The 20,155-nt window shown below is 39.3% G+C and overlaps 1 protein-coding gene across 1 annotated transcript in view; it reads right to left on the reverse strand.

Moving 5' to 3' along the window:
• The window catches only part of DST (dystonin), a 289,185-nt gene that overhangs the window by 261,965 nt on the left and 7,065 nt on the right, over positions 1-20,155 (reverse strand). The window contains exon 3 of the mRNA XM_058802805.1: positions 10,852-11,040. Within this exon, the coding sequence (XP_058658788.1) occupies positions 10,852-11,040 (189 nt within the window). The remainder of the gene's footprint in view (positions 1-10,851; positions 11,041-20,155) is intronic.

Below are 20,155 nucleotides of genomic sequence, written 5' to 3' on the forward strand. Positions count from 1 at the left end.
TCACTTAAGAGGACATCCATACGTCCAAGTACCTATGTTATCAGGAAATATGTAAATTACTACAGAGTTTCTAGGTCTGTATTTAATGTCATAAAGCAATAAGCAGGAAGCTGGAAGGCAAATACACTAAATCTGAAATTCCTGATCATCCAGGGTCTGGCTCTATGTTAAACTGTCTTTGCAAACAGGTAGGCTTTTCAAACATCAAGACAACACCCACCTGCTCTGTAGAGAGAACTTACATTCTTTCTTTCTAAAGGTAGGAGAAGATGGAAATAAGCATTCGGGGTTTATTCTATCATCCATGTTTTAGAACTAAACTTAAAGAGTCGATCCAGCAATCAATCAGCATTAAACTATTTGAAAATACATATTCTTATAATTACACACATCGGTTTTAATGATTAAATTATAAGATTTTCTCTTATAAAATCCATTTTGAGTTTCTTTATCTTAAGTTTGCTTGAAAATATTTCCTTCCCAAGGTTTAATTTTCTTGAAAATTTTTAGTCAAAGCTGACTGAGAAGCCTGAGAGCAAGATTATGAAAACATCCAGTAGTTATTTGTAAAGACTAAAAAAATCCCAGTGATCTTTTTTGAGAAGACTGTAAGCTTTGGGATGGATACTTCAAATATGAATATGCTTTAAGCTAGACATAAGTCTTTTGCCATCTTTGTTAAAAATCTGTCTACATTTGTCAGAGTGATAAGTCTTTGATGAGGTATAAATATCATCTGCTATCCCTGGCATCAGGGAGTATAAAGTAAAGCTTTTAAAGTTTGTGTTTGATCTCACTACTCTGACAGGAAAACTGGTGCAGAACTTCCTGCTGTCTTGATTACAAGTGATCTTCTAGTTGCCACCTCAACCTTATTCCTGGTCTTTTAGGGGATTTTTTCAACAACAATGTTCATTTCCTTAAATAATCTTTTTGCTTCCCCAATGTATTCATAACCTGCATCCCATCTCCTCTCACCTTCTCTTGGTTTTGCTGAGCAAGTGAACTTTTAATCTCTTCTCACCTACTAGCAGTTCTTCTTTGTAAAGGTAGATAGTTTGATTTAACTATTCCTAGTGTTCAGGTAACCACCAATATTATTTTGCCAGACTTTTTTAAACAGGGCTCAAATTTCTCAACTAAAATGTCTTCAATGTATCATCTCTGAAAAATCCCTTCAGACTGGCACCCCCTGAACAGAGTCTCTCAGGGGTTTCAGATCTGCCACACCAATACGCCACCATCACAGAATGACCAAGCAAATGTCACCCTCACAGCTCTTACCTCCACAGCTGGGACACCTACCATCCCCACCAAGGAGCTCACCAGGATCCTTCCAGCTTGGAGATCCAGAGGAAAAACTAATCTTTGCTTTTAATCATTGCTGGCCATGGTTTCAGGTTGATGGCAACGTGGACAAGAGGCATGGAGAGCAGGGCAAGGCAGGTCCAGGCCTGAGGCAGGAGACTCCTGGTTTGTGCTCTCCGTGAGTCGCTCGGCCGTGCGCAGGCAGCGGGAGGGAGGAAGAAGCCGGGATGTGAATGTGGAGAGGACAAACACCGGAACCGGCACTCTGCAGGAAAGGGCTGCAGGAACACACCGGGACTGAGAGCCTGAGGGACAGACTGACAGAGTCTGGGAGCTGCAGCTGGAAAGCATTCAAGGCAGCGGCAGGCTCTGTGCATAAGGACTACAGGAGAAATGGACCTGCAAGGAACTGTGGGGATCGGTGACCATCAGTGCTGGAGGAAGCAAACTGGGGAGAGCTCAGGGTCTGACATGCTGGCATGAAACCAGAGCTGCCTCTGCAAGAGGCTTTGAACAAGGCAGTTTAATGAACAAGGAGAGTATGAACTTGTGTGTGAAGGTTTCAGAGAAGACAGACTAGAGCCAAGGAATGGAGTATGCAACCAGGGGCCACAGGGAGGCACAGAAATCAAAGAGACAGCTGGAACAAATGCCTCAGAGCAATGACAGCACTGACCAGGAGAACCTGGGAAGGGCTGTGACATGAAGGACTGAAACAAGAACTGAAGAGCAAAAGCAGAAGAGCCAAGGTCAGCAGAGGAGTGAGGACTGAACAGCAAGGAAGGAGCAGAGGCAGGTCAGGAGCAGGCTGGAGGAGACATGACAGAAACAGCCATGCTTGGGAAGAATGAGCACAGACAAGCTCATTGCCCTAAGAAGCCTGGAAGGAAAGGGAAATTTCACACCAACTCCAGCCATTAGCAAATAGCTGAGAGTTCCTCTAGAAAAAAAAATACCTCCTCCCCTGCGTTACTGATTCATATGAGGAATACAAATGCCATCAGTCTCTCCCTGAAATCCAACAGAATTTTCCATATTGAAGTCAAAGTGTCAAAACCTGCCAATGTGCTACACAGCTGAGCTTTTCCACTTGGTTTTTAACAGCAGTGGGAAATTAAACACAACATTCCTGTTAAAGTACTTTTCTTAGGGCTGCAAAGTTAAGTACAAAATGTTACCAAATCCCAGACTTCAGGTTCACCATGCAGCCTTGCTTCAGCCTGTTTATTTGTATATTACAATGCAGTCATAATGATGTGATCATATACGACTACATCCTCAGTAATTTTCTTAATAAAAGTCTTGCTCTTACCTAGTGCAAATGATGGGTGATATTCACTCCACAAACAGTTATTCAGTACTTTGTTTGTTATTCTCAGTTCAATGGGCAGCCCTAGAACTTAACTTACTTCATGCTATTCAAATACCAGTGTGAAGAAGGAACTATTATTTAATAGGCTGGGGTTTTGTGCTCATCACTACTTCCATGCAAAGTCAACCAAGAGGTCAATTTTTTTTGCCTAGGTCAAATTGAGATGCCAGGGATCTGACTTTTAAGAGCAATTAATATTACATTAATATTAATAATTCTCAGACTACAGCACTGAACACAGAGTTCAGTGGTGAATGGCAGTTTAAGAACTTCAATAAACCCAGCTACATGCTTTGATTTAGGCACTTAGAAAATGGAAGATAAAAAAATGTTTTAAACCAGCTGTTCAGCTTATTTACAGTGTCCCTGTGCCCACCCTTCAATCTCCAAAGCAGCACTCTCTCTTTTTAAAGAAATAAGAGATCCTCTGTCTTCCTGCAATCTCCTGTTTTATTCATTTATACACTTTACAACTTCTGCAGTAGAACTCCTACACATAAGAGTCATCCTAAGAGCACTTCCACCCTGTGGTGAACGCAGAGTACATCCTGTGAAGAACCAGCACACCACCATACCATTAAAGCGTGTATGACAACGCAGATGCATAAGCCACTGAATTACAGCTGCACGTGTAACCTTAATTCCAGTGCTTGATAATACCTGAACACTTGCCTCTGCCAAACTATTCTTTCAGCATCATACCCATGTGTAGTGTTATATATATATACAAATGGATAAGGGAGTCCCTTGCTATATAAAGATGTACTTTTATGTGCCACAGTAGGATGTTACACAATACAACTCTGAAGACTGACTCTGGTGGCAGTAAAGGAAAAGGAAACATCTGCATTTAGACTATAATTACTATGCATCTGTGAGACAATTACTGGTCATTTTAAATTGTGCAAACAACACTATCAACAGGATCAGAGCTGATTCATTTTTTAACCAGCTTTCAGCCACTGTACAGAATTTACCATTTATAATCACATACATAAAACATTTTTTTCTTACAGTTAAGACTGCTAGCACATTTTAGCAGCTTAGGTTTCTATTACTAGCTCTCCCAGAAGGACACTGATTTATAAAAGAAAAATTCTGAACAGATAAAAATTCAATTTCTCATTGAGGCTATGCTGCATGCATGTAGTAAAATTTTATCAATGAACACAGAATCCCAGTTAATACAAATCACGGCAAAATGGTGGTGGCAAAAAAAAAAAAAATACATTTTTTAAGCCAGAGTTTCACAACTCTGTTTCTTAGATACAACATTTGAATAATATTTTCTCTCATTCACTTCTAAATTAGTAGCAAGTGAGCTTCAGCTCCAAGGATGAAGGGTGCACTTTGACCCTCTTTGAACACTTGAGGTGGAAGAAAGTTAGACAGGTTTAAGCTCTCATCCCATTTTCACTAAATAAGCATTTGCCCTGGGAATGAAAATTGGCTCAGACAAAATAAAAATGGTATGAAATCAGCTCACCTATCAAGAAAAATCCTGCTATATTAGAGGGCTTTGCCCACAGTTACAGAATAATTTGCAATGGTGTACAGAAAAATAACAGATTTTATGTTATTTTCAACTATGTAACTTTAAATCTAAGTAAATATATTGAAAACAAGCATGATCTGTCACCACAGGGGACAATCTATTCAAATGACCTTAACCCTCCAAGTAAGAGCTAGCAGTGAAATCAGTTAAGGTGTTCTAAATACAGATTTGTACTGTTATTGCTATGCTTATTTCTTGTGTAACACATTTTTCCATTAATGAATTATGAATTATTAGCCCTAATGCAATTAACTTGTTTCTTTTGTACTACGTTTAATAGCTCTAGTACCTCAGTATAGGAAAAAAAGCACTGGAAAGACAACAATAATTTTAAATCCCAGATCTAATTCTCAACATATCACTGTTGTGTTTTAGGAAAAAGTAGCTCTAAAATAGTAATGCAATCACCTCCAGGGCCTAGTGAAACTCATGGCAATACACCTTTAAGAAATCCCTTCAAAAACCTAAACTGCCCAGGAGCTGGCCAGAAGGAGTGGAAGAAATGGGCAATTGCTGTAACGCAATGGATGAGCTGCAGGGTGGAGAGGGAAAAGCAGCCAAGAGGAAATGGGGAGCAGGCAGCAAGGGAGGAGGCCACAGAAACTGGAAGAGCAGCGGGAAAATGAACTCTTTGGGCAAAACTGTTTATGAAGTATTTATCAGTGAGGAGTTATTTGCTATAAGAAAAGCCATAAAGCACAGCAGTCCAAAAAAGAGATGTAAACAGTCTCTTGGAAAAAGAACAAACTTCAAAGTCAACCTAATGGCCACTGAAAGCTTTCTCTTCATTTCAAACATGACTGGATTTAGCATTAATAGTCATATTTGCAAAGATCCTGTGCACCTAAAATAGGTTCCTTGAGATATTTTTAAAAATGTTTAAGATGGCCAGATGCTTAAATCTTGTTTAAAAGTTTATGAAACCATTGCCTAATAAACTGTCAGGACCTTATCAAAATCCCCATCAATATCTTTTAAGTCTTTGTCCTGGTTTCAGCTGTGGTAGAGTTATTTTGATTCCTAGTAGCTGGTACAGTGCCGTGTTTTGGGTTTAAGGCGAGAGTAATGTTGCTAACACACTGATGATTTAGTCATTGCTGAGCATGGCTGACACTTCATCAATGACTCTTCACCTTCTCATGTTGCCCTGCCAGCACAAGCAGCTGGGAGGGGACACAGCTGGGACAGCTGACCCCAGCTGACCGAGGGGATGTTCCATACCATGTGGCATCATGCTGGGCAGCAAAACTGGGGAGCTGGCTGAGGGTGGCAGCCTTCTGTTCAGGGACTGCCTGGGCATTGCTCACTGGGTGCCGAGCAGCTGCACTGGGCATCACTTGGTTTGTACATTGTTTCATAATTCTCATTATTTTCCCTTCCTATTCAGTCTGATTAAACCTTCTCTCTACCCACAAGTTTTACCTTTATCTTATTCTCTTCCCCATCCTACTGGGGGCAGTGAGCAAACAGCTCTGTGGTGCTGTTCATGTTTAGCTGCATGCCAGCCTAAACCATAGCTGTCTTTAAAATGAAAAAAATGCAGTTCTTATTTCCCTTTTTATATGGATTCACATGTTCCCTGTGTTTGTTCCTTATGGCTGTGCTCATATTGTCCTGAGAGGACCTGTGCATGTGTGTGTGTGTGTGTGTGTGCACACGTGCGTGCAGAATCTGACAGCTCACAGCCCTTCCATACCTTTGAGAACATTGATATAATGTTAATAAAAATGCTGAAAGTGAAAGATGGCATGGTAGTGTTTTGCCAAGTTTGCTTCTAAATGCAATTCACAAGAGACACAATCCAGACAATCCAGCATGAGCAGATGTCTCCAAAAGAAAGAAGATATGAATGCAATCCATAAATTAAATAGCAAATAGTTGGAAATAACCAAGTCTTGTGCAGAGTGATGGCCAATATTTGCATCTCATGTTTTAGGTCAATTCAAATAGCATCTAAAGGACATAGTGGTACTGGAAAATTAGTACATAACATCAGAGTAAGAATAAATGGAAATTAATGAAATTAATGTTATTTAATGAGACATATTAAAAACTCCTAAAGGGCCCTGTAGAACAACTTTATCCATATGAAAAAAATATTCTTAAGGTGTCAGAAATGTGAGACTTCTGGAACTTCTATAAGTTATTTGGTATCAGATATTTAAAAAAACTCCTAAGTATTTTTCAGACATAACTCTAATACTGATTTTCCCATAAGTTTTAAGGCTTAAATACAACATATAAGTAAACCAGGATAGCTGGAAGGACCATGAATGAGACAGTTTATGGTTTTACATGCATTAAAAATTGATCAAACTTTGCTTTCATGGTTTCTTTATCAGGGTATTCATAGTGCAAGTTTCACTTTGGCCATGGGATTAGTCTCAGTGGAGCCAAATGAAGCTGTCCACGTTGGGAATTTTTCACATGTGGCCTCCCAGATATCTGACCTCTCTCTGTTTTCCTTGTAGTGACTTATAGTGATGCTGCACCCGCTCCTAAGGAGCTAAATTGCTTCAGCAAAGGCCAGTCCTTAAGTAATTAGAAACAGGTAAATTAGGAGACCCTGAGGAATATCTACAATCAGCAGTGCTTCTGAGATTATTGTTTGTCATCAGTTTATTCTTTGTAGGTTATTTCAGAGGTACTTTTCTTTGTAACAATATTCACTAGTAATCACCTCAATACACGCTGTTGCTACAGTTCTGGGGCAAAACAGATCTTTGGATGTGTAAAGTACAAGGCTTTTGAGTAGAAAGAGGGCTTTCACACCTGAAAGTGAAGAAAACAGGTTTATTTATCACCCTGTCTCTGCAGTCTCATCTACCATGTCTTGGAGTGATCATGACAAACAAAACTGCAAATTTTGGTACTACATGTCATGATTGTAAATAATCCTGGTAATAAAGCTGCATGAGTCATTTAGGAGCCCTTCAAATCGTTTAACAATGGAGATGTCAAAAGAGATGGAGATCATCTCTTTTCAGTTATGTTCATGGTCATACAAACATTGTTTGGCAGAGCTGTACACCCAACTGACCCCACAGCTCAGGAGCCACATCTGTTTACACAAACTCAAGGCCACCTATGAATAACTTGCAGCATTTTATACTTTGCTTCAGAGCAGAAGCACTATTTAAAATATAGACAGTATTTTCAAAATGCTTGTAAAAGAACCCTCAGTTTAAAATCTGCCCTGGAGAAGTATTGCTAGGCAGCAGCATGCTCACAACAAGAGATGTTTGCACATCCTTCCACACTTTCAGAAAATTTAACAGAATCAGGTACCCAGTTTGTGAAAGGAGCAATATGAAACACTCCCTTGATTTGCATGCAATCACACCAGCCTAAAAAACACAGTTCTGTTTGCTCTCAAGAGTTCTCCGCTGTGTTCAAAAATTCAAAGCACACATCAGTAGCAGGTATGTGTACTCTCCTCCACGAGAAACTGAAGCAAAGCTGTCACCTATAGAGAATGTCAGCACAAATAATACAGCTACTAATGAGAGGGTGACCTGGAGGGCATGAGATATAACAATGTGCCCTACAAGGGGAAGCCTCAGCACTAGGTTCATGCTGCACTAGAATAAGATAAATAAGAATGAAAATGGCTTATAAACTGTTTGGCAAGGATCACTATTAGCACAAAATATATTTAATATCCCCATTAACAACTAGGAAGGTGTAAAAAAACCATTACATTTTCAGAGAAAACTAATGTTCTATTTCTGCAAACATCTCCTCATGCAGATATTCAAGTGGAGTAATTATTGTCTTCAGCGGGATTACTCCCATCCAAACAATTACAACTCATTTAGTTCTGACAAGATCAGGAACAATACTGGAAAGATCTCAGATTGCTATGCAGGAAGTAAAAAATAATACAAGCAAATTCAGACAATTATAGCAGCAGCTAGGAAACTGCAAAACAAGATTTAGACACAACAAAACCAACCAAATACAAAACAGTCAAACTTAGCAAGAATAAGAAAGCCTAGCAATTAAATATCCACCAGAGCCTTAAATGAAATATCTGAAAAGTCTTTATGCATATATCTTAATATGACAACAAAACAGGCTAACATATTTCAGGACTTTAAATTTTGCTGGAGCAAAGAAAAAGCTTTCCCTAAGGTTCTTTTATAGTTACTTTGGAGATACCATTCTTGTCAGAAAAAAAGGGACAAAAATGCGTTAGGAGGGAAAAAAAATAAAAAGGAGAACTGTTTCATGAGGAGAAATTATATCTTCTGGTTGGCAGACATCATACAGGACTTTTTTCAAGTGATGACTCAGCAGAATATGGCCATAATGTAAACATCAAGACAACATATTATTTATTTAGAATGGTTCAAGTGGGCAGAGCAAGGAATGTCAGGGGGAAAAAGGGGAAAGAAGTTATGCAGATTAACAAGAGCATTTCCGGCACTGAATCATGTAAAACCGTACAAAGATGAAGGTCAAAAGTCTCTCAGCTTCAAGACACTGAGACTAAGTGGGATGAAGATGCAACAAACTGCAGGACGGACATCCTGGTGACTGCCTGGAACTTCACAACACTGCAGTGATTTGTCATGGAAATGGCATAAACCTTACTCACCCTGTCAGCATGGCATCAATAATACACCCAAAATAATTTACAATGTCCATGAGAAATTAAATTGGTGACTTATGTTTTCTGGATTGTAGTATAATAAAGATAATCTATTCTTTTTTGGTAGAAATATGCACTCATCAAGGCTATAGAAGGAAAAGCTATCAAAAGCTATGTAACTGTATAAAAGATACACTGCAAAAGCAATTTCAAGGAAGTGACATAATGGTGACAGCACTGAGAGAAGTTTTCCCTAAATCTGGGATTTATTATTGTTTCAGTGAAACCTGGGACACCCTAGGACACAGTGGTAGATCTTCTTCAGACACAGCAGACACATGAAATGATACAAAAGTGAAGTTACATAGTAACACTGCACATTTTCCATTCTTATATTTTTTATTTTTCTGATCCTTAAATCCCTGACATGTTACTGACTTTTGGAAAAAGTAGGGCTTTCTTAGCATAACTAATCCATTCTTCCAAACCTGTTTTGCTGCTTACACCATTTCTACAGTTTTAGCTCTTTAATTCAGTGGCACTGATGCTCTTTTTCCAGTGTTGGTAAACAGTGGCAATTGGTTACAGCCTCAGCAGTGACAGGCAGGCTTACCCTTGGCATGGGCCTACCATGGAAAAAATACGATCAAAGAAAAAAGGGAATTAAAAAAAAAAAACAAAAAACAAGAAGAGTGGTATGGGAAATAAGAGTTGATGATGGAAGAGGTAAAGGAAGGACAACAAAGCAGGGAAAGGACCCTGAATGTGAATAATCAAGTGAGAGAGCCTGGTAGGAGGCTGGAGACTTAGTATGAGTAACAGAGCTAGACAAAGTAGTCTAGAAAGAAAGACAGGATGGGAGTGAAATTGGTGAGAAGAAAGTGAGAGCAGATCCTTTAGGAAGAGCAGAATACAAACCAATCATATCAAATTAAACACCAAAACATGAGCAGTGTAAAATAAACCATAAATAGAAGCATGAGAGAAGAGGAAAATGGGGACTAGTGAAGTGAAAGCAGAGAAATAAATTCAGATACTAGGTAAAAATTCTGGCAGCTGTTGGCAGCCATGGCTTTCTTTGCAGAAGTTGCTTGTTCTCTCAGGCAATGTAATTCCACTAAGGAATGCTTCCTCAAACCATCTTCAGAGCTCACTGATAATTCTTGGTGCTCAGTTAACACCAGTCTAGGAAGTCTCAGGTAGGTCCCAGCAACTTCAAGATAATCTGGTTTAGGCTATTCTCAATAATTACCTCTTTAATAATACTGACTTTATAAAGTTGTTCGAGCCCCATAACACTGGCACAGAAAAGCTCTTCAGAAAATGTGTCAAAGCAATGAGCTCATTAAAAAGAGAAATGCACTATGCCTGCAGGACAGAATAGGTCTTCATGCAAATTTACATTAGGAACTGTATGTCCCAACAAATTGTCATATTTCCATACTAAAAGTAGGTTATCAGTATTAAAATTACTGCATGTAAATCAAGCTGAGGAGCAAAGAATCATGAGATTTGATCTAAGTTTTGTTGAGCAGAAAGATTGTAAACACTGTATAAAGTAGAAGAGATCTCATATTTAAAATAAATTTAGTTGAGTACATAGATCTCTGTTAAATCTAAGTAAGAAATTTAAATAAAATGCATATTTGCTATAAATATATATTTGCAAATGCATATTTGCTATAAAAACCTGTTAAGTAATATCACTTATATATATTTATAAAAATATAAAATTTAATTTCTAACTTGATTATAGTCTATAGTCTAAATAACAAATTTTAAAAATCAAAATTCAAAAAACCCTCTTCAGAACAGGATTATTTTTTAGAGTTATGCATCAACATTAAATACAGTCTTATCAACTTTTATTTGGATTTGCTGCTGAATATTAGCACTGAAAAGCTTTTTAAATTGAGGAAGAGAATATGAATAGCTCAAAAATTAGAATTATATTACATTCCTCAAAGTATAAGTGCTTTTATAACAGTAAGTGCTATTTATCCCTAAAGGTAGAATACTTACAGGTTTTCGAGTTGGGGTGACTTGAACAGAATGGTAAAATTCTGGTTGGACTCGGCTGCTTTTCTTGATTTTTCTTTTTCTTACAGAAGTTTCCTGCTCACTGAGGTGGTGAGCTTCCACTATGGGTTGTGTTTCCTCCAGGCGAGGTGCTACTCGTCTTCTGGCATGGCGAGGGCTGGATCTAAAGCCCTGTAAGAGAAAAGGAATCATCGTGTTTGGCATCTCCCAAAATGGAGCTGTGTAACAACTGCAGCATCACACTGGATCTTAACAGCTCAAAGTACAGGCATGCTCACCTTAATTAATATAATGCCCATATATACTGCATGTAACAATAAAGAGATGCTGCCAAGTGCTGTTAATATCACATCTGATTTATGTTGCTCAGTTATCTATATTACAGACACAGACAGCAGCACTAACTCCTGGCGCTTTTCCTTGTAAGCTCACACTTTTAGTTATTTATAACTAAGAAGTTCTAATTTAAAATTTATAATTAAAAATTTCCAGGTTAATTCTTGGCCTCATGAGAAATGGTTTTAGGGAGCATGGGCTGAAAATGTGGACTTTTTTCCTGAGAATGAAAGTGAAGAAAAATTGATAGGTGGCAACAATTATATCATCTCAGAAATATGGGTATATTTGGCCAAATTAATAAACTCAGGAAAAGCTGCCCTTCAGAAATGCTTTTTTAGAGGCTTTCTGGGAAAACCTCTGAGCATCATCCAGAATGGCTCATGGCCTTACAGAATTTCATTCCTTTAATGGCAACATGTATAATGCTATCCCTTTATTGCTACCTGCAGAGCATTTACAATGAGCATTCTCTCATTTCACTGAGTCCCTCATGAGCATGCACAAGTCTGACAAGGGCCATTTGTACTGAATACAATGTTGGTTGATATTAAACTTGGCCAGGTTGTAAATATTCATTCACTTAGTCATATCAGCTTTCAGAATAGGTGAGCCAAATCTGCCCTTAGTGACAGTCTGCAGTTTAAGGACTATATTTCTTTTCAAAACCAAGAATAGATGCAACAATTCCTAATTTTCTACTTTCTTTTTTCTTCTAGCAGAATACCTGCTGAAGTCCTTATGCAACAAAGCCAGTATTTTAGAATCCAACTTCTGCGAGGTTAGATTTCAGATAAAACTTCAGAAATCTATGCTGTGAATCTAAATATCCTGAATTCCTGCCAGCAGAAAACTAGTGGGAGCAGTACATTTCCATATAAATCTGCTGTTCTTTTGCTCCCCCCTTCCATTAGCTTTTGGGTTTTGGGATTTGTTTTGCCTTTTTTGTTGTCATTTTAATTAGGAAATCAGCACAGAAGAGTTGTGCTAAAATGCTGTTATGTTGGTAAATTGAAACAATCAAAAGTATGGCTCTGTGAAAAGGATTTCCTCCACTAATGTTCATGAGTCTGTAAGGGAAGACAGTGTCTGGCTTGACACTCAGATGGACAGACAAACAGCTATCTTCATTATTTAAATGCATTCCACATTAAGTAAATATACCCTTAAATGGCCAAAAGACACAAACACACATTTACATACACATGCTAGCAATTGCTACAGATAACATTGCATGCAACAGATGATGTAAAAAGGCTGAAGTGGGAAGGTGAAGTAACTTGCAGGGAACAACCTTCTACACATGAGCACTGGGGAGGAGGGACAGAAATAGAGCCCAAATCTACTTAGTCAGTCTGGGAGGTTCGTGTCTGCAGTGCATCAGGGCTGTGCAATACACATGATGCAAAGGTACAGACAACGTTTCCTGAGTCTTTTTTTATGATCCCTCCTACTCTACAGTGGAAGAAGCAATGGAACCACTCAGAGTTCAGGTAAGGACAGACACCCTGTGTCTGAATGGAAGCAGGACCTGCCCATACCAACCAGAGCAAGCAGTGCAGTGGGAGCCACTGCAGCCAGGAGCTCGCTGCAGATTTAGGAGGCTCTCCAAACATTCCAAGATGTAAATCTGAGACTCTGCCACACTATTGCAGCAGGAAAGCTTGTTGCCCTGTTTTCTTTCCACTCTGTGAAATAGCTAACAGGTACTTACAATGTATCATTCCACGTGGGACTAGGGACTATTCGGGATAAGAGGGAAAAGCACAACTCAGGGAGCCTGCTATAGAAGGGCTTACTGCTCGTGGAAATTTCCTTTTAGGAAAAAATGCTAGTGTGCATCAGGGATTATTCCATAGCAAGTGAAAATATTCCTTAAGAGACCAAAACATCCAGCAAATCTATTCCAAGTTCTGAAATCAGAATAGATTTTCTAAATGTTAAATGCATTGTGGTTTATTTATGTGAGGGCCACTGGCCAGAGCCTTGTGATATACCCTGCCCTGCTCCCTCACCACACTCCCATCCCATTAGCTGGATAAAACTCTTCGGGAAAGTATGTTTATGTAACAGAAGAATTTGATAGAAGCTAAGCAGCTCTAAAAGTGCTTAGAAACACATGCCAAATAGGGATTTAAGTATGTGAGTCTGTCTCACCAAGTGGCTTCACCTCAAAATATGTCTAGGTTTGTTGATTATTATGTTTCAATATGAAAAAGTCACCTGTGATTTCCAGAAAAATCTGTTTATAGACAATGTTTTGCCTTGATATTTTCTGTAATTTTTTTCACTTTTGTGGTTTATTACAAGCAAGAAAATGGGATCTTTATCTCTTTAAGAGCTCATCTGCTTCTGTTTGCTGAGGCTCATTCTTCCCTTGAAGTCATAATCTGCCTGCAGTATCACAAATAGTTGCTGTGAGGAGGATTATAATGTGATAAAGGCAGAGGATCACGATTTCAGGTGGAAAATTAATTCTGTATCTACAAAGATAATGTTACAAGGGCAGAGTCCTCAGACCAAATCCCAAAATGCTTATTCATTCCTGCAATGGGACTTTGCCAGAGCAAAGAGGCAAATCCAGAAAATTTCAAAATTTGGTTATCAAAAATGAAGACAGGAGGCAAAAGTGATGTAACATATGGAAGCTGCTACTCCTATGCTCAGTGCAAAATGTGGGTGCCTGGTGATTCCTTCTAAACAGTGAAATTAACAGAAGCTTTTTGCATCATTTATCCCTCAGTTTAGTCCAGAATTATAAAAATCATGTTAATACAGCAATCAAAATAAAAACCATGGAAATCACACAAATATTTGTTTGGCAAAGACAGCACTATTTTAGATGTTAAGTCAGTGCTCATAGATGAGCAGAAAAGTGTTACAAAATGCTCAGGGAAGCACAGTACACCACCTGAGCCCAAATCACTGAGGAAAAGCTGGAGATTTTAAAATCACAGGGATATTACAACGAGGTTGCTCTAACACATAAAGCAATTTGTAGTTTCCAGCATCATGTGAATGGTGTGTCACTGGGCAATGAAAACCTTGTCTTGTTCTTTGTGCTGGGAAGGAGCTGCTCATTCCCAGAACCTACTGCCTGACTCATTTTGTGCTGTAAAATTCTGAACAACAAGGCAAACCAAACAAAACTTCAAACATGTATTTTTAGAAAACCTGTCTTCTAAATACCAAAATAGCTGCACTAAGATTTACACTAAAGTAATCTTCCTTAAAGAAACAACTCATATGACCACCAGAACCAGTTTTAGACATATCAGAGGAAGACATGAGGCCAACTGAACCTGGAATTATCTTCTCTGCAAAAGCATTAATGTGCATCCTTCCAGTTAGAGTCTGCTGGAATCCAGGAAGAGTGATCTTCCTAATCAAAGCAAACAGCAAACAGGAATGGAGAGGTGTCTCTGGAGGCTGTTGCAGAGCCAAAGGCTAGTTCACCTGGTCTCAAGTGAGCTTTTCTGTATGAGGAAGCAGGCTGGGGAGATCAACTTTTTTAGCTGAAATTCATCCTTTTAAATCTCTGAGTGGTGGAGGTTTTAGTTTGTGGATTTTTTTTGTTTGGTTGGTTGGGTTGTTGTGGTTGTTGTTTGGTTGTTTTTTCCTCTTGAATGGGGTGTGATAATATTGAAAGAACCTATTCTGTCTATCTTTATACCCAAATCAATGATGAATGTTGCCAGCCTGGCCACAGCATGCCAGAGCACACTGTGTAAAATTACTTTCACAATAAGGTGCCCAGTAAAAAATATCTTATCTAGCCAAGTTTTAACTTCACAGCTCTGATTCAGTGACTAATTCCTTGTCTATAGAAACGTGTGTGGGTTTTCTCTGACCAAAATTCAGCAGACATCCCCTCCCCAGGTTACCCTTTGAGCCACCAAAGCCAGCAGGTGAGGGAACCACTCCCTCACAGCACTTATTTCTCTCCATTGGCCATACCCAGAGCCCAGACTGACCACTTCACTCACACACATCCATACTGTGAGCATTCAAATTAAACAGGATGGATCAGACCCATGGTGACTAGGTTTTGGTCTGCCTCCAATCTGGTATTCATCATGCCATATTTTATTGTAAGAATTTGTTTTATTTCTCTCCTTCTACATGAAATTATTCTGGTCTCTTCCATCACTTTTTTTTTTCCTATGAGAGTTTCACGTTTCCTCTTTCACGGATATCACTCTCAATGGATCCCTGTAATTCAGTACTCTTATAAATACCGATATATATAACAGTAGCACATGTTTTTCTGTTCTGTTTAAACATTTCCTTTCTCATCTCCTTTCAAATAAGGCTACACATCTGAAAGTAGTCCTCACTGAACTGTCGAAAGTCATTCTAACAGCCCTTTCTGAAGATCATAAACCTAAAAATTACAATGTGGCTAAAGACTTTTCTCTGTAATGTACTCAACCTTGCATTTGTTAACCATATCATGCGTATTTATTTGCCCCATTTCTTCAATATGGTCTGTATTTGATAACCAAATATATCATACTCTGCTATGCTTGTTGTGCTTTTGCTTATTCTCATTCCTAATCCATTCCTCATAAAAATAGGAATTTTAAATTGCCTTAAAACTTGTCTAGCTTTTGCTTTTATTTAAATTTACAGATAAGAACATATTGAATAATGTATTGAACCTTTTTCTTTCACTGTCTTAGTTTTTCTGTATTTATTTTTAATTCTTTGTCTGTTACTTTATTAGCTTCAGATGAATATATCTGTGCTACCCCATGTGTGCATTATTGCTTTAGTGATATAAATCTCTGACTCCTCCATTCTTTCAATGTGCAATTGTATTAATTCACCAGATTCTTCTCTTTTCCATTCTAGTTTTTACTAGCCCTACTGCCTTCATCATATGTTATCTCTATTTTTATGCTTGATAAGAAGCCATATTCAGTTTTCATTTTTTCCAGTGTATAAGTATTTTATGTAGAATATATTGGTTGTCAGAATTCCAATCTTGGGACCCAACCTTTGCAGCCAGTATGGGTTTTTGGAGTCAGTAAGCATTAATATCAGTAGAGGTAAAAGTGCATTATCTGATGTCCAGCTGAAGTCAACAGAAATCTTTGCATTAACTTCAGTGGGCACTGGACTGCAGCCAGCCTTCCTCCTGGCAGAACTTCAGCAAATCACAGAGAAAGTGCTGGCTAGCATTAGGCCACAGTTCAGTGACAGCACAACTCAAGTGTGTTTGCAAAGGCCTTTACAGATATCTGAGTAATTCCTGTAGATGAAGGTGCACTAATAAATATCAAAGCCAAAAGGAGTTAGATAGGATATCCAGATTTGAGCTTCACCTTTTAAGGTTTCTGACAGTGGTTATATGTGCATGAGAATTGTCATCTGTTACCATTTCTACTAATGGCCTGAAGAAACAGCCTTCAAATTGCCAGTTACCACCTGTCTAAATCTTGGAAGCTTTCATGTCTCCACAACCCACAGCATCTTAGGGCCTGCAGACATTTATATGAGCAGCATCAAACCCTTCTCAAGATGCTGGCATTCTCAGCTGTTCTACAGACAGGCTGAAATGTAATTAAACCCTAGAGTTGGAGAACCTACTTCAACTAAAATGGCAGGTTTAAATTAATTAACTTTATTGTATGAAATTCCCCTGCACACTGAAAGAGAATAATTTGAGATTCTTTCTGCTATGTAGAAAAACATATATGTATATGTATAAATATGCATATATCTATCCATCTGAATTGTAACAACAGTTCTAAATTAAAAAGTGGCCAAGATTGCATTATTCCCCTCCTTCCTCTTCCATAGAGATTTCCATCCCAAATATCATCAGTTTACAAAAAACCAAAGAAAACCCCACAACATTTAGTTAACTGCCAGTTCTACAAGTTCCACCCAAAATCCAAGATTCAAGCTAAGTTCTCCAAGATATTTATAATAAAGATTGCTAAGTAATGTAACGTGTCAATTTTCTATCACAGGAGGATTACCTACACTCACTGAGTGTATTCACTAACACCCAAGGAGGATACAATTGTATTTGTTCTATTTTGACTCTATCAGAACTAAAAAAATAGACTGCAACCATTTTTTGTGTGGTTCTCTTGATAATTTTTTTAATCTTACAAAGGGTTACTCCTATAAAGAATCAGGATTTAAAACATAAAATATAAGATTTTACATTCAGTTTCTCATTCCACTCCCTCATTAGCAAGCTTTCACTGATGCTGCTTTGCATGCCTTATGTTTATTTTAGGAGATATTATTCTTATCTTATAAAATCTAAACTCTAAGCAGTGCTGGAACCATTTCTCAGATATTGAAGACTGTGATTTGGCACATGCAATATTCCAAGATAAGTCCACATGTTCAAAGGCACTTAAAGCAATTGCTTTTTTACATAACCTGAACAAGATTACTTTCCCAGTTGAGTTTATGAAATAGAACATCAATAATCTCCTTTCCAGTTCCTAATCAGGCCCCCCCATGTAAATACATAGAAGTCCTTGCATTTAGGCATTTAGGAGCCCCTAGGTTTAGGTGTGAGTTTAGAATGCAGTGTCCAATAACCCACGCTAAATTAACACTGCTGTTTTACATGACACGTTTGGTTTTTCCTGTCATAAGGTCAGGGTTCCTATCAAAGCACAGGTAAGTTGTAACACTAGGAAAATCTGATAATCTGCAAGCAAACAGCCAAATGGCACACCCAGTCATGCCTCAAGGTACCCTTTAAATTCTCTTTCCTGTCTAAAGCTGTATGCCACAGAGGCTGGCCCGTTCTCCAGGCAGCCCCATCGTTCTCTGACAAGGCTTGCAGCTCTCCACAGCAGCTCTGCAATGCCTTGTCCCAGTTCCTTCCCTGTTACCTCAGGGCACTGCAAACCTCCCAGGGAAGGGAACAATTATTTAAGAACAAAAAAAAAAAATCAATGTACTGCTTGATCAGTGGTCTGCAAGGGAAGGTTTAATTTAAAATATACTAGCATGTCCCCTTTCCAGCCCTGCTTCCTCTGTTTTCCATCTCTTCATGTCTCCTCATCTTGGGCAGTGTCCAGTAGATATCAAGGATCTGCCAGAAGAAATTAGCTTTAAATATTAAAAATACAGTAAGAAGCTGAATAAGAAATAACAGAGATTGCTAAACCATAGCAGTGCTGCCAAACACCTAATACTAAGAGATTACTCTCTTTTCTCTGGTGTGCTTGTTTGAAACACAAACTGGTAAGAGAATGTATCCCACCACAGCATGTGAAGATGTGTCTGTACTTTTTAAATTGCAAAATAGATGCATAACTGATGAGACACTTTGCAGGAATGTATTATACAAAGCTAACTAGGCTAGAATTCAGGTATCTATTAAGATAACTAGATTCAGATACCAACAACATACCTGAACAAGTCTTTGCTTCCTGTTATCACCAATAAAAAATTTAGTTGACACGTTCAGTGGGGCTTGAAGAACCATTCAGCACATCCTGAAGCAGACATCAACACCAGGTCAGCTGAGCAGTTCTACAGACTATAATCTGTAAATGCCTACAGTGAACTTGTGGGGCTGCATAAGGGGATGCTGTTTTTACAAACTCACTTTCCAACTTCTACCTTCACATGAAGGAAGGTAGTGGAGGCAGATCAGAAGAGAACTTGGTTGTATCATTTTGTTCTTTCTAGAACAAGGAAGAAGGATAAATACAATACCTCGGCCTGACATGATTATGTATTTCAGTATAATTTGTGCTATCAATTTATAGAATCATCAATTAAGCCTGTAGGATCTGTGTTTCACTTCCAGTCTGCTCTCCTACCTACCCCACCATCCTGAAGCAGAGCGCCATGTTTAAACAGCTGAGTGGACAGGGGAGATAAGGACATTGGCACAACTTGCAAGAAAAGTGTCATTGCCCAAACATCAAGTGCAGTTAGTTTCTGTAGCTGATATGGTGTTTTCACACTTCAGCCACAGCTCATGTTTCATTCCCACTGATGAGTCAGGAACAGCAAAGCTCTGACTCTCCTTGATGCAAGGCAGTAGGGCACAAGGCAGCCCAGCAGGGGCTCAGACACTTTGGGTACAAGCACCCAGGCTGGCTGCTGATCCAGAGGCACAAGGAACAAGCTCAAAACCAAGGCAGCTTTGCTAACACTGAGCCAAGATCAGCTGTCTGCACTGTGAGCCTGACATGCTAAAGCATCTCTGCCACACAGTGCCGAGTCCTTGTCCCAGGAGGCTGGAGGAGCCCATGTGCCCACCCTGCAGAGCCCAGGAGGCTTGAGGAGCCCATGTGCCCACCCTGCAGAGCCCAGGAGGCTGGAGGAGCCCATGTGCCCACCCTGCAGAGCCCAGGAGGGGCCCACGTGCCCACCCTGCAGAGCCCAGGAGGCTGGAGGGGCCCATGTGCCCACCCTGCAGAGCCCAGGAGGGGCCCACATGCCCACCCTGCAGAACTGAGACCCCTCTGGGCTGCAGAGCACGTGGAGCAGGGTGTGCAGCTGCAGCTCTGGCTGGTGTCCTCTCATGTCTGACATGGCCAGGCCCCAAAAAGCCAGCTCAGCTGAATCAGATCCTACATGAAAACATCAAGGTGACTTCACCCTGTGCTCTGCACATTCTTCCCTGGCATATCAAAGGTGCCTCTACTTAAAACAGTCTGGGAATGGAAGAGAGTGAGTCAGGTTTCCATGCCCAAGGAAAACACATCTAACAGCCCTAGAGCAGCCACAACCCCAAGGGTCATACTACCCTGTTCATGTGATGCTTTCTTACATTTATTACCCTCAGTCTAAAGAGCTTATCTGTTTCTGAAGGAACATCCACAACCTGATCTGTCACCCTTATAATCTAACTGAGATAACTGAGAAATCAGTGCAGATGATTTGGCTTTTCTGAGCAGTGTGTAATCTATGGAGCCCTGCATGATCCCTTCTGTCTGTGTAAGAGCAGTTTCTGCAG

Source organism: Ammospiza caudacuta, chromosome 3, assembly GCF_027887145.1.
Source record: "Ammospiza caudacuta isolate bAmmCau1 chromosome 3, bAmmCau1.pri, whole genome shotgun sequence".
Lineage (NCBI taxonomy): Eukaryota > Metazoa > Chordata > Aves > Passeriformes > Passerellidae > Ammospiza > Ammospiza caudacuta.